The 13,777-nt window shown below is 39.1% G+C and overlaps 1 protein-coding gene across 1 annotated transcript in view; it reads left to right on the top strand.

Annotated features, from left to right (window-relative positions):
• The window catches only part of LOC121717891 (B-cell receptor CD22-like), a 49,567-nt gene that overhangs the window by 16,474 nt on the left and 19,316 nt on the right, over nt 1-13,777 (top strand). Inside the window, exon 4 of the mRNA XM_042102598.1 lies at nt 236-580. Within this exon, the coding sequence (XP_041958532.1) occupies nt 236-580 (345 nt within the window). The remainder of the gene's footprint in view (nt 1-235; nt 581-13,777) is intronic.

Here is a 13,777-nt window from a genome sequence, read left to right as displayed (position 1 = left end):
ATGATCTCTTCATAAAGTGCTGAAGCAGCATCTGGCTCTGAGTGACTAATCTCAAAGGGATCATTTGTCCATAGTGTTACTGTTTACAAGGTTATGAGCAGCTATAATGTGTAGTACACATTTCCCACAATGCACTTCACACCATGACAGCCACTGCTAAATCTGAATAAGGCCGATCTTCAGTTGGGGAAGGTCCAGCAGCAGTAATGCTTTAACCTTTTTATCATGTGACCAGGTGTCTTTGGTCAGCACGACTGGGGTGTGATGTATCCCTCTACCAGCATCTGTGGTTTAAAGGGGTCATTTGTGGACATCCCCTGCACTTACTCATATCCAAGTGTTCGTCAAATAAGAAAAACATTCTGGCACATCAATTGGTTTCCTGATACACCAACAGACTTGAGTCTGGATTCCAGATATCAGGGGCGTGTGGAATATCTTGGTGATAAAGTGAACGATTGCACTCTACGAATCAAGAATCTGACAGACAGTGACACTGAGGAAAAATACAGATTCAGGTTTATAACCAATGACCCAGTAGGGAAATACTCTGGATCTGAGGTCTCTCTGTCACTTACAGGTTAGTACCGTGGAAACTAAATGTTAAATGTAAAAGAATTTTGTTTGTTGCAATAAAGTAATAGCTTAATTTTCCTATATGACAATAATGACTTTTAGTCCTATTGCACGCAGACCTTCATGTAACTGTGAGTTCAGCAACAGTGAGGGAGGGCGACAGAGTGACACTGACCTGCAGCAGCACCTGCAGTCTGAGTAACAACCTCACCTACATCTGGTACAGGAACACACAGCCTCTGAGTAACATACACACAACCAGCAGCAACACCCTGCCCATACCCTCATTTAGAACAGAAGATGCTGGTTATTACTCCTGTGCTGTAAGAGGACATGCGGCTCACCCATCTTCATCTGTGTGTAAGCAACGATTGCATTGTCCATTTTTGTGGTTCCATTTTCTGTCTCTAAATTATTGTTATGTTGAGTAAGAGGAACACAAACTACTGTAGCTAATTTTAGGCAGTTAAATATCAATTACTTGTTCTGAATCTGCAAATGGATTTCAGCTGTTTTTATTTTTTGTCTCAACATTTGTCATAACTGCTCTTTGTGGCTTTGTAAAGCTATTGTTCCAACTGTTTGTAAGCAATACAGGCTACAAAGTTGTATTGTTTTGAATGAACAGGAACAAATTGAAAGGGTCTATTGTAATCATATATTTCATGACATGCATTTACAGTTACTGTATGTTATTATTATACATTTTACTAGATAATTGTAACTTTCTTGTTCTGTTCCTGGTGAGGAGAATGCAACTATGGAATCTTTAGACGAGGAGGAACCCTTGTTTAGCAGGATAATAAACGTTGTGTTGTTTATTGTACATTTTAGGTGTGAGTGGCTGGACTGTGACCTACACCCCACAGAGCATTTGTGCCTTGAAGGGCTCCTCAGTGGAACTCCACAGCTATTACACATATCCTTGTGATCATGAAGTCATGAAGGCATTCTGGTTTACCACATGGGTGGATGGTGAAGAGAACCCACAGGATTTAATACTGGAAGAACATTATCAAGGCCGAGCGCTTTACACTGAAAATAATAGAAATAGCCACACTCTGAGCATAGGAAACCTGACCACTAGAGACTCAAACAGTTATCGCTTCAGGTTTAGAATTAATAAAGGAAGGCATGCTGGCAAAAATGTTGAACTCACAGTTACAGGTAATTTTTTATTAATACATCCAAATGTGAGTACACCTATAAATAAATAATGTTCATCAAATGTTCCATTTATACAATGTAATAATATTTCAGATCTGCAAGTGCTGGTTAATCCTGCATTAGTGAAAGAGGGAGACACTGTGACACTTACCTGCAACACCACCTGCAGTCTGAGTAACAACCCCACCTACATCTGGTACAGGAACTCACAGCCTCTGAGTAACTCACACACAGCAGACAACAGGCTGGTTATAGACTCTGTCAGCATTGAAGATGCAGGTAGATTCTCCTGTGCTGTTAAGGGACATGAGATTCACAGTTCACCTGCACATACTCTCAATGTCAGATGTAAGTCTGTGAGATTGTACCATTCTTTTTAATGATATTTTATAGAACTATAATGTCTGAGAAGACACTAGAAACAAATGTATGGAATGTGGAATAAAATAAATGATTTGCTAAAATGAATTGTTTCTGTCAGATGCCCCAAGAAACACATTGGCATCAGTCCATCCTTCTGGTGAACCAGTGGAGGGCAGTTCAGTGACTCTGACCTGCAGCAGTGATGCCAACCCACCAGTGCACAACTACATCTGGTACAGGAAGACCGGAGATGAAACAGTTCTTCAGGGCACAGGGAGGATGCCGAACCTCACTCTTAACCTCGTCCCTGGTGTGGATGGACTTTATCACTGTGAGGCACGAAATAAAGTTGGCTCAACAAACTCAACCAGAGTCAGGGTCTCCTTGCCAGGTCCAGTGAAGTTTCTTGCTTTCCTTTCCACAAGTGTTGGTGATTTTGGCAACATTGTGAAACATTTTCTACTTCTCTGAATTTCTATATTGATTTATTTTAAAGAGGTTGCAAAACAATGATTTTCTAAATGTTCTCTCTAGATCCTGGCTTGCCCAGAGGAGTCCTTTTTAGTGCTTTGGGGGGCATCTCGGCTGTAGCTCTCCTGCTGGTGGTCATTGTGTGCTGGAGGCAAGAATAATTACAGAGACTTATTTGACATAAAATTATTATTTATATATTAATTTCATATTATATATATATTTATCATATATATATATATATATATATATATATATATATATATATATATATATATATATATATATATATATATATATATGTAGAGAGAGTGAGAGAGAGAGAGATGTAGTTATTTTGTATCTGCACACAATACAAGTTTAAACTTTGTTTATGTGTTTGGAATATACAGTAGGAGACAGAAGACTCAATCAACAAAAACCTCAAGGAGCACACACAGCAACACACAGGTAAACACTGATTATTCAAATGTGTCCCAACTAAATCTAGCACCATAATATACTCCATTACTCCAAATGTAATATATTTTCAGAGGATCAGAAATAAATTGCATTAGAGCATGCATATCCAAGGTTTGACTCACAGGCCCAAAAAGTAACCATTCTATGTATTGTTAGTTATTATCTGGTCTTTTACACTCTGATCCTGTCTACAACGTCTCAACAATCTCTGGCTGTAAACAGAGAGTTCCTGCAGATCACAAAGATGATGAAGATGGTGTCCAGTACGCCAGTGTCCAGTTTAAGCCCAACAAACAGCAGGAGGTGCCCAGCCAGGAGGAGGAAGTCCAGTACGCCAGCGTCCAGTTTAAGTTCAACAAACAGCAGGAGGTGCCCAGTCAGGATGAGGATGTCCAGTACACCAGCGTCCAGTTCAGAAAATCCAAACCAGAGCCCAACGTCCCTCAGCCGCCTCTATCTGGCACATCACAGGAGGAGACCCAGTACGCCTCAGTGAATCTGCAGGGACTCAGTGCTGCCACCCAGTGAGTATTTACTCTCATTACAGACAACTGAACATTTTGTGATCAGTGAAATACTTTGTGAATTTGTTATTGTGTGAATTTTATATTGTGTGTCATGTGCAGGTTTCACTGGATATTGCACTCTACAAGTGGATACTTTGTCTGCACAAATCTTTGCTTGATATGAAAGAATATAAAAATAAGAATGAAAGAATATAGCTGAAAGTGCAGTATTCTTTAGTCAAATTGATTCAGTTGTCAGCAACTTCTCTGGCTTTTAATACAAACATTGGCCTGTTCTGATCTTCAAAAAGCAAACTCTCCAAAAGGAAGAATAAAGAGGATATATATCAAAGATTCTAGAACAGAGCTCTGTTCTAGAATCTTTGATATATATTAATAGTTGGAGACTCATCAATCTGCTTCTTAGTTCAGCACGGCCCATGGTCACCTCCTCACTCATACTTTTTTAACTGTGAGATTCTCTGTTATACTCATCAGAGTGATGCATGTTTGAGTGAAGATTTAAAGTTGACTGAGATGTTCACTGTCCACACAGAACTGAGGATGAGTCTGCGATCTACAGCAATGTCAACAAGAAGTCCAAACCATGAGAGACCTGACCAAATCACCACCCGATGAGTCGTGAGATTTGCAGTGATGTTTATAGTTTTATTGATAAACTAAAGATAGTTTGCAGGCGTCCCGCCATTGGGACCCCCCCCCCCCTTCAACATTCTAAATATTGTTTATGCATCATATTGTTATGTAGCGTAGTCATATTATTGATGAGTAGTGATATTTGCAGTGATGTTTAGTTTTATTGATGAGCTATTTAATACCTCCATGTCTTTTTTTAACCTTGACTGGAAAACGCTTTGATTCAACTCCTGTTATGTTCAATACAAGTGACCTGACATGATCTGACCGAAGTGGCAGTGAGGCTGATCAGTCCAGTATTTGAAATGTATGTGCTGGTCAAGTGTGTGAGACCTCATCATATTATTTAGTCAAGAGACATTTTGATACAAACTTACAGAATAATGCAGTTATATGGTTTCCATTAGTGTGTGTGTTGTGTGTATCACGTTGAGACTGGTGCTTTTGGACCCCTACTCCAACAGTGGACCTACAGAAAATACACTGTGTCCTACGAAGCTTGTTCTCTCCACTACTCACCATAATGTTGCATGTTCTTCACTACAAATGGTTCTGAGTAGCTACCTGTTCTACAGTAGGTCTCTCCAAAGTGCACAGAGAACCTCAGGCGAACAGAATTAATGATTTGTACTGTGTGAACTATGTTCTGCAGAAGACTCTGCTTCCAGTTTTGGAAAGGGAGAAAAACATAGAACCGTACCACAAAGTAGACAAGATTGAACCTTCTGTTCTCCAAAAAATGGGTACATTCAATTTGACAAAGACCAGGCATTATGATCAGGGTGAAGAGGACTCGTATTGAGACAACAAACTTTTGAGATACAGTGTACAAGTTGTATTAGTATTTTTATGTTTGCATATGAATTTTTGCATGTTTTTGTAAAGAATAGTCATTTAAAATAGACTTTAGTTTATATAAAAGCTTACCAATTGTTTTTATGTCATATCCATATGAAAGAGGATTATGTGTAGTTACTTCTAGTTGTGAACTTGTTTGTGCTGTCAGACTGTTTGTGTTTCAGAGATTTACGTTCAATTTCAAATTACGTTGGGAATTTTACCACACTTACATTTAAAAGGTATTTATAGACTTTTTCTATCTAGTTTAGCATTTTTATCAGTAGACCTGTATAGTGTGTTATACTCTGCTGTTGTATTGCCTGTGAATTTTGCTTATTTTGAAATAAATAAATACAATTTGAAATGAGGGTTTTAAGTGATGACGATGTTGATGATGATGATACATGTACACACTCCACACCAAACTCTTTCAATCACTCTTTCTCTTTCCACTTCACAAACGGAAAACTTCTTAAGGCAGAAATGTTGAGATGGTTTGTTCTAATCTGAGTGTCAGCACTATGTGTCGAGTTGACCGGCGTCTCAACTTCCTCCAGTCGACAGGCCCACTGTATCAGTGCAGCACTACTGCCAGATAAAATTGATAACATGGGTGACAGAGCAATGGCAGCAGTACAAATAGAAAGGAAGTAGAAAGTGAAAGGAAAAAAAAAAGATTTTACAAAAATGGGTTCTTCAGAACAATGCCATAGAAGAACCTTTTGCTTCAAAGAAATCTCAAGGTGATATCTCGTAGAACCATTTAAATAAAAGCAAACTGGTATTTCCAATGTGAAGAACTTTTCACTTGATGTAAAGATTCAACGAGTCATGGCTCTTAATGGAACCATATAATCATAAAAAAACATTTAAGCTCCTTTATTTCTTAGAGAGTGGCTGGAAGTGGTTTCAGCTTGTACATGCACAAAGTACTGTATTTGTTATTAAAAAGACATTAGTTATCTAGCTGGCTGATATAACTAGTGGAGCAGCTTATAGCCTACTACTCGTCCCCATGTAAACAGAGGAGAAAGTTGAGTACACCAGTGTCCAGTTGAAGTCCAACAAACAGCAGGAAGTGCCCAGGCAAGAGGACGACGTCCAGTATGCCAGCGTTCAATTCAGGAAGTCCAAACGTCCCTGAGCCGCCTCTGTCTGGCATATCACAGGAGGAGACCCAGTACGCCTCAGTGAATCTGCAGGGACTCAGTGCCACCCAGTGAGTATTTACTGATATTACAGAGACCTTTTACACAGCAGAAATGACATGAGTTATTCTGAGCTAATACAGTTTGCACTAGAATAGGGGATGCTGATTCACAAATGCTGGCAGAAAATGTGAAAGAATGAATATGGCTGGGAGTTTAACATTCTTAAGTCTGTTTTGATAATTTCCATATTATGGTAACCTGAGATGCAGCATATCTGTCATTTAATAAACATTCTTAAGTCTGTTTTATATAAGACCTGAGCTGAAGCATATCTGTCATTTATTATAAACCTCAATCTGCAATAACAGATTGCATTTCCCAACAAGTAAATAAAATATGTTTTAAATGATAATGTTTCATGTTTCAGCAGAACTCATGGTCAAACTCTGGCTTTGTAAGACGTCAAACTCTGACTTTGTAAGACGCAATTGCTAGATGTCAACCTACGCTAGTAATACATTTATCACAGTAAGATTCTTTGATAGATCAGCACGGTAAACAGTTCAGAGTGAAAAGCTGCCACTGACTGAAATGTTCACTTTCCACAGAACAGGGGTTGAATCTGTGATCTGCAGTATAGTCCATGAGCCACAGGGGGTCGTCACTACCACTCTCTGGAGTATAAAATGAATAAACACGTTGGATACTTTTATTTGATACATATAAAGGGGCAGTTCCAGCGTTATGGATGTGACAATTGGACTCATATTGGTAAACAAAATGCCTTAGAGTCGGGGCAAAATTAGTATCAGTCAATTAATTTGCATAACTTTTAATGTAACCTCTGTCCTCTGAATACTGAGAAATCCTCAAATTTCATATAATCAATTTCATCCTAAGAATACAAGGCATTTTATCAGCGTTATGGATGTGACATGAAATGGACACACTTTTGTGAGAGATTACAGGTTTTCTACAAACTCTGTGAATTTTAAAGGAAACTGCCGAAACTATGATATATGTACCATGAAGGAGACTTGAAGGAACACAAAAAGTGTGTTTTTGAAACTATGCGTCATTTTCGTAATGCATTATGTAGGAAAAACTGGCGTTATGGATGTGACGGTTTCACATTATGGATGTGACGTGTCTTAACCAGTCCTCGACAAACTACATAAAACACATAATTAAGTAGTGAATTTTGATATGAAACAATTGAAATGGTAATCATGAAAAACTAGCGATGAAATTATTGCTTCCTCAGTGACCACTAAGATCCACAAGAAGAATCAGGACAAGTCATTTAAAATATAAAAAAGAAATTAATTTTTTTCTTTTAACCTCATCAATTTTGGTCAGTTCCCGGGTTACTGAAACACCAGGGAACATGAAACTTGGTGGCCACTCCCCTAAATAACTAGCCCTACCTGAACCGTTGCACCCAAGATGACAAAATATTTATGGTATGTTAGTCTCAAGAGTCCGCATAAACCTAACCCATACCCACTCATTTGTGATTTGCACACATAAAGTACATGCACGTGCACACACGCACATGCACACACAAGCACATGCGCACACACACACACACACACACACACACACACGCACGCACAGTCGCACACATACAGACAGGCAAGCACACACACACATAAACACATACAGACAGGCAAGCACACACACATGCACAAACACCCACCCACATGAATGCAGACACATAAACACACACACACAGGCACGCATACGCATGTGGGCATGCAAACACATACGCGCACACACACACACACACACACACACACACACACACACATAAACACACAAACACAGGCACGCATACGCACATGCACACACACAGACACACACACACAGACACACACACACACACACACACACACACACACACACACACACACACACACACATAAACACACAAACACAGGCACGCATACGCACATGCACACACACAGACACACACACACAGACACACACACACACACACTCTTATAAACAAAAGCAAACTCACATATGCACACACTCATTTACATGCACATGAGTTACAGGAGATGGAGACAAATTGACAAGCATGATTTATTTTTGCAAAGAGAATATGCAGGACTGAGAGGCGGTCATATTTTGTACCGCTATGCGGTACATCTAGTTTATTGCTGCCCTTACTCCTGTTACTCTGTGGGTATTAGCTACAGACCTGACACTTCAAATGCGGTCATATCGCGTCACATTTAAAATTAAACTGTGTTAAGCAGATGTGAACGGCAGGCTGAACAGATCTGCAACAGAAGGAGGTTGCTATGTTAACTCCAGCTGCAAAGTCAGCCATCTTCACCAGCTAACACGATAATCCAGTTACTGTACAACATTAGTATGACGGTTACAGGAAGATAATCGCTCAGATTTTCGTTATTAGGCCACTTGAAAATAGGCTATGGCTAGGCTAATCACTGGAGGTATTTTATTTTATGTTTGTTTTGCTAATGGTTAGGCAAGGCCTCCCTGTGGTTTTGATCAACCTAATAATCTTTGAAATGTCAGTTGTAAACACTAAGTTGAAATGCGTTGAAACTGACATTCCACCAGAACAGATGTTTTATCGGCTTTGAGGTATAATAAAGTCCCCAGTCTTGTAAATTCACATTATGTAACATCCATAACGTCACATCCATAACGCACCATTAATGGTTTTAAAAGTAAGAAAGGGGCACAATTTGGTCATCACACTTTACATTGATATAAATCAGCTTTGCACAGACACTATGGACATTGTCGCATCAACACTGTATGTGTAGCATACATTTTTCCTATAAAACGTTATGGATGTGACATGGCCATGGAACTTGCTGACTTAAAAACAAAAGCCTTACAAATGTAAGTAGTTGTGCTCTTAAAGGCAATCTGAGCATAGACATTGCTCTACCATTCCCTTGTCAATCTGGAATTTGTCAAATGACACAATTTGTTTGAACATTGGGTCCATTTATCCACTTTTGAAATATGTATAATATTACCATGTAAAAAAAGTTGTTTCTGTATGGTTGCACACCATATTAATGATGTAAAAAGAGTGTCATTCTCCTTCAAATTCAATCAGATCAGTTACAAACAATAAAATATAGACCTAAATGAAGATTTTAACAACAGTTCTATCTGCGTATGCACAACTTTTTTTTCCATGGTAAGGATGACCTTTGCATGGAATTGCCCTATGATAGCAAGTTGGATCTTGTAGATTTGTGGCTGTACAGGCCTTCAAAGTTGACTTCTGATTTGAAAAAAAAGGAAATTCCGCCTATTGGCTTTTTTTGTTAAAACACTTATAAGAGCCCAGAAAATAATCCAAATCTTATTATTACTGATGCATATGTGGTGTTTGATGTTGGCATACATATTTTGACTCATTATGTGATTTTGCTCTTCATTGTGGTTGATAAAATTCAATATTTATGTGCAAAAAAAAAGCTAATTTGAGTTACGGCCAGGAATTTCACGGCGGCCACGACGGCCATGGCTGTTGTAGCCCCTTTCGTTGGCCGTGATGCCCCTTTAAAAATCTGAGGTTTACAGGCCACTGTGGCCTACTGGCCTTGGTGCCCCCTTCTCTCAATATTCTGGTTTGCGTCCGACTAATAGCGTATTTTATTAGCCTATGGCCTGACAAAATAATATTAGCATTCACAGCGCAAATTAATGTAGCGTTTTACGCAGTGGAAAAGTGACAGCGCATGGCAAGAAAGTAAGTGCGTCCAGATTCCCATTCTTCTCAGTTGAACTGCTTGCGAAGTAGCCTACTCATCATACAGGCATAACAAGTATCACATCACATGAAAGAGCGTTTTCTCAGCTTTTAAACGGTGTTAGCCATTTGGTGAACGGTTCGCGAGACAAATAAATACTATGATTAAATTGAATCATAAATTCTAGGATCTGCGCCCATCTCCCTACCCATTCATTTTGGAATACTTAACGAACCCTTCGTTCAAAACATGGCAAATCATATATCAAAATAAACAGCAGACCTTACCGAACACGAAGGTTTAAAGTCCCCTGTACAGTTAGCCATTCCAGAGTATTCCGGCATGCATGTCTCGACATGCATGTCTCCAAGTTTGGGCTTTAAGTTTCACAACGTGTTTAAAGGGAAACTTGGCAGGATTCCCCCCTCTGCTGGAGAAATTGTGCATTATGCTATTTCAAACTGTGGGAAAAGGTAATGATAAAGAACATGGATTTGTTTACAAGCTAGCGAACGGTTAGCATAAGTTTGGCAGAACTATGTGGATGTTACAAGGTAAGAAACACGATTTAAAACTAGTTTCTTGTTTCTCACTTCTCTTTCCGGGACGGTAGTCTCAATGTTGCAAGGTTGGTTTTTCGCCTGAGGACGCTAGGCGCAGCGGGGAAAGTCACCATTTTCACCGGAACAGGTAATTTAACCATCCAAATGATTTCTAAACGGGTTTATTACGTTGAAATAGTTGCCAAGGTCCCCTTTAATATACTTTTTTCCTATGTGATTTCATAACACGCCAAATACAAAATAAATGTTACAAATATCGCCTAGATGTCGGTAACTATTAAAATAGAGGATATACAGCTGACTAAGAGTTTGTTAAAGTAGCCTTAATGATCACAAAATGTTAAGCATGCGCTGAGCTGTGCTTAAATTGTTCAATACATTATTTCATAACAGGCCTAATATAAAATAAATGTTAAATATAGCCTAGATATCTGTAAATATTAGATGATCAGATGATTTACAGTTCTATGTAATATGTCATGTTTCATGTTTTTGTACATACAGTGATGTTTCAGTTTCATGTTATTGTTTCATACAGTGATGCAGGTCTATTGAATAGGCTAAATACAATTTCACTCATTTTTATAGCCTACTACTGTATAGTTAACTTTGGCCTTGGTGCCCTGACATGTGGCCTTTGTGCCCCCCACCAAATATGCCCAACTGAAGGCCAAGTGGCCTTGCCCCCAAAATGGTGAAATTCCAAGCCTGGTTACGGCAATAACTGAATGCAGACCTTATTGATTATTACTATTCTACCTTCCTTACTTTCAATTGCGAGTTGAAATTAATGTTAAATGATGACATACATTAGCCTAGAAATCTAGACGCACCCTAGCGGCAGCCAGGGCTAGTCTAGCAACTCTCCGTTGGCTTGTGAGCTCGAAAAATTAAACTTCTATCAGGCCAATCAAATCGTGTATAGAGTTTGACGTGTTGCCTGAACACCATCCATATGGACCACAGAGTGGTAGCACAAAACCAATACGTCTTACAAGGCGAAAAGGCAGAAAGGCTAGATTCAGCGTTAGCTATCAAGGTAATCGGTCTGACCTAGAAAATATGATTAGGCAAATTAGGAAAGAAACTGACCAGGAATTGAATCGTAATGTTAAACCAATGATCTTGTAACCTACTCTTGAATTAAGTTAACCTGAAAGTGTGGAAGTGGATGAATGTGTTGTAACAGATGATGAACAATGTGCTGGATTACTAAACCAGATTGCCCTGACCTCAGAAATACTTGAATTAAAGAATGGAAAATGAACCATAACTGCAAACAATGACCTCATAATAAATAATAAAGTGCGATGAATGAAGTGTATCAATACAAGTACTTTAGTAGCCTGACATTGTAAAGTTTAGGGAATGATGTACTTAGAGAATGGGTAAAGTACCTTAAACTGTTTAAATGAATGTATTCAGATTGCATTGTGTGAAGAGTTAATGCCATACGTGTTTGTAACCTGTAAGAATGTAACCGATCTCTCTTGATGACTGTAAAAGTGTATATTGTTAAATGTAATGTGTCACATTGTTATAATTGTCATTGAATGTAAACTGTTTATGTAACCTCTGGAAACTATCTGTAAACCTGAATGTAATGTAGCATCTCCGAAATGTAACCCGGAGAAGTAATGTGTGTCATTTTAAATTGTTGGTTAAGATCAGTGACTTCTAGAATGTATTAGCTACCGTGAGAATATTCCCAGCTATATTCCCAGCTACCGTGAGAATATTCCCAGCTATCGTGGGAATTTCTAGAAGGTTCTAAACTGTCGTGGGAAAGTAGGATTGATTTGCTTTAGGAATGTGTGGGGGAGGTCAAGTCTACCTAGTATAAATAGGGGTCGAACCAAATGATCGGGGCTGCTTCTTTTTTTCCTTCCTTCAACTCGTTGGGTTTTTGCTTTATGATGTCGCGTGCGGTTGTTAGAATTCGTCCTCCGAAATTCGTTGAGAAGCAAAGTGTTGGACGTCGTGCCAGGCTGAGTCGCGGACCGAAACACCGTGGAACCTGTTGCAGATATCAGACCTGCTACTCTGACAGAGAGTGACTGCAGAAGACAATCAGCTGACTTTTTCCCCTTTTTGAGGACTTACTTTTTTCCATATATTCTCTTTTTCTCCATTTGTGGATTTACCATTTTTATTGTAATCTCTTCTACATGTGGATTTACCATTTTTATTGTAATCTCTTCTCCATTTGTGGATTTAGCCTACTATTTTCCTATTTTGTGGATTTACTCTTTTTCCATTTTCTACAACATTGTAACCTGCAAGTGGATATTACGCCGCATTTTGTAATATCATCAAAGTGCTGAAAAGTAAAGAACTCATTTAACCTCGGCATCCAATTCTTCAAGCAGTATTTGTGTCTTTTCTTGGTTTTTCTACGAATTCCAGCAGGAGGCAAGATAACTTGACTCTTCTGTGGTTATTCATCTGCTCTGTCCAAGACTTGGGTTAGTTGGACTTTAGTACTGCAGGACGGTAACAAAATCTCCATCCTTATAAAACCTGAGCAAGAAGTAGCCTATAACCTGTGTCTCTAAATAAACTCTAGGGTCAAACATCTTTGCACGTTAGCCAACTGTTCGAGACCTAGGCGTAGTCGCTCCTTATTTCATAAACATCTCAATAAATCCACCACGGAAGCCCGATCTTCCAAGGGGGATATTTTAAAATAGGAGTAATAGGTTATCTACAATAACCTCTAGGGGGTATCGTGGGTCTTAACCGCCTAGGCCTGGGGTTACGTCTGAGAAACGGCTGACGTTGACTAGGTTCTGGGGGTTACCTGCAAGTTGCAGGTACCTGCAGGTTACCTGCAACTTGCAACACAAGTTGTTAGGCGGGCTTAACATAATGATTGATGGCAGAGTTGCAACGGTTTTAACTTGAATTCCCTGCTACTTGAAAACAAGTAGATGGATGTTGCTGTTGGCAAACAGTGTGACACGAGTTAAGCTTTTTTTAAGTTGGCAAACGTTTGAACTAGCCAACTAGCTCCGATAAAGGGAAAACGCATGGGACTCATAGCGCTACTATTGCGTGCAGAGGGAATTTGAAAGATAACCTATTATCCCACCTGGATCTGGCTCGTCAGGTTAGACATACATAGGTCTGCAGTACAAATGTTTTTTAAATTGTAGCTGAAACGAGTACAAAGGATCTTTAATCTATTCATTGAATTCATCATCGTCAGAACAGGAGCACAAAGGATGCCATCTCTATGGCACTTCACTCTGCCCTGTCCCACCTTGACAATA

Source organism: Alosa sapidissima, chromosome 9 (assembly GCF_018492685.1).
Source record: "Alosa sapidissima isolate fAloSap1 chromosome 9, fAloSap1.pri, whole genome shotgun sequence".
In the NCBI taxonomy this organism is placed as follows: Eukaryota; Metazoa; Chordata; class Actinopteri; order Clupeiformes; family Clupeidae; genus Alosa; species Alosa sapidissima.
The sequence above is the reverse complement of the archived record's forward strand: the minus strand, read 5'-3'. Positions and strand labels throughout refer to the sequence as shown.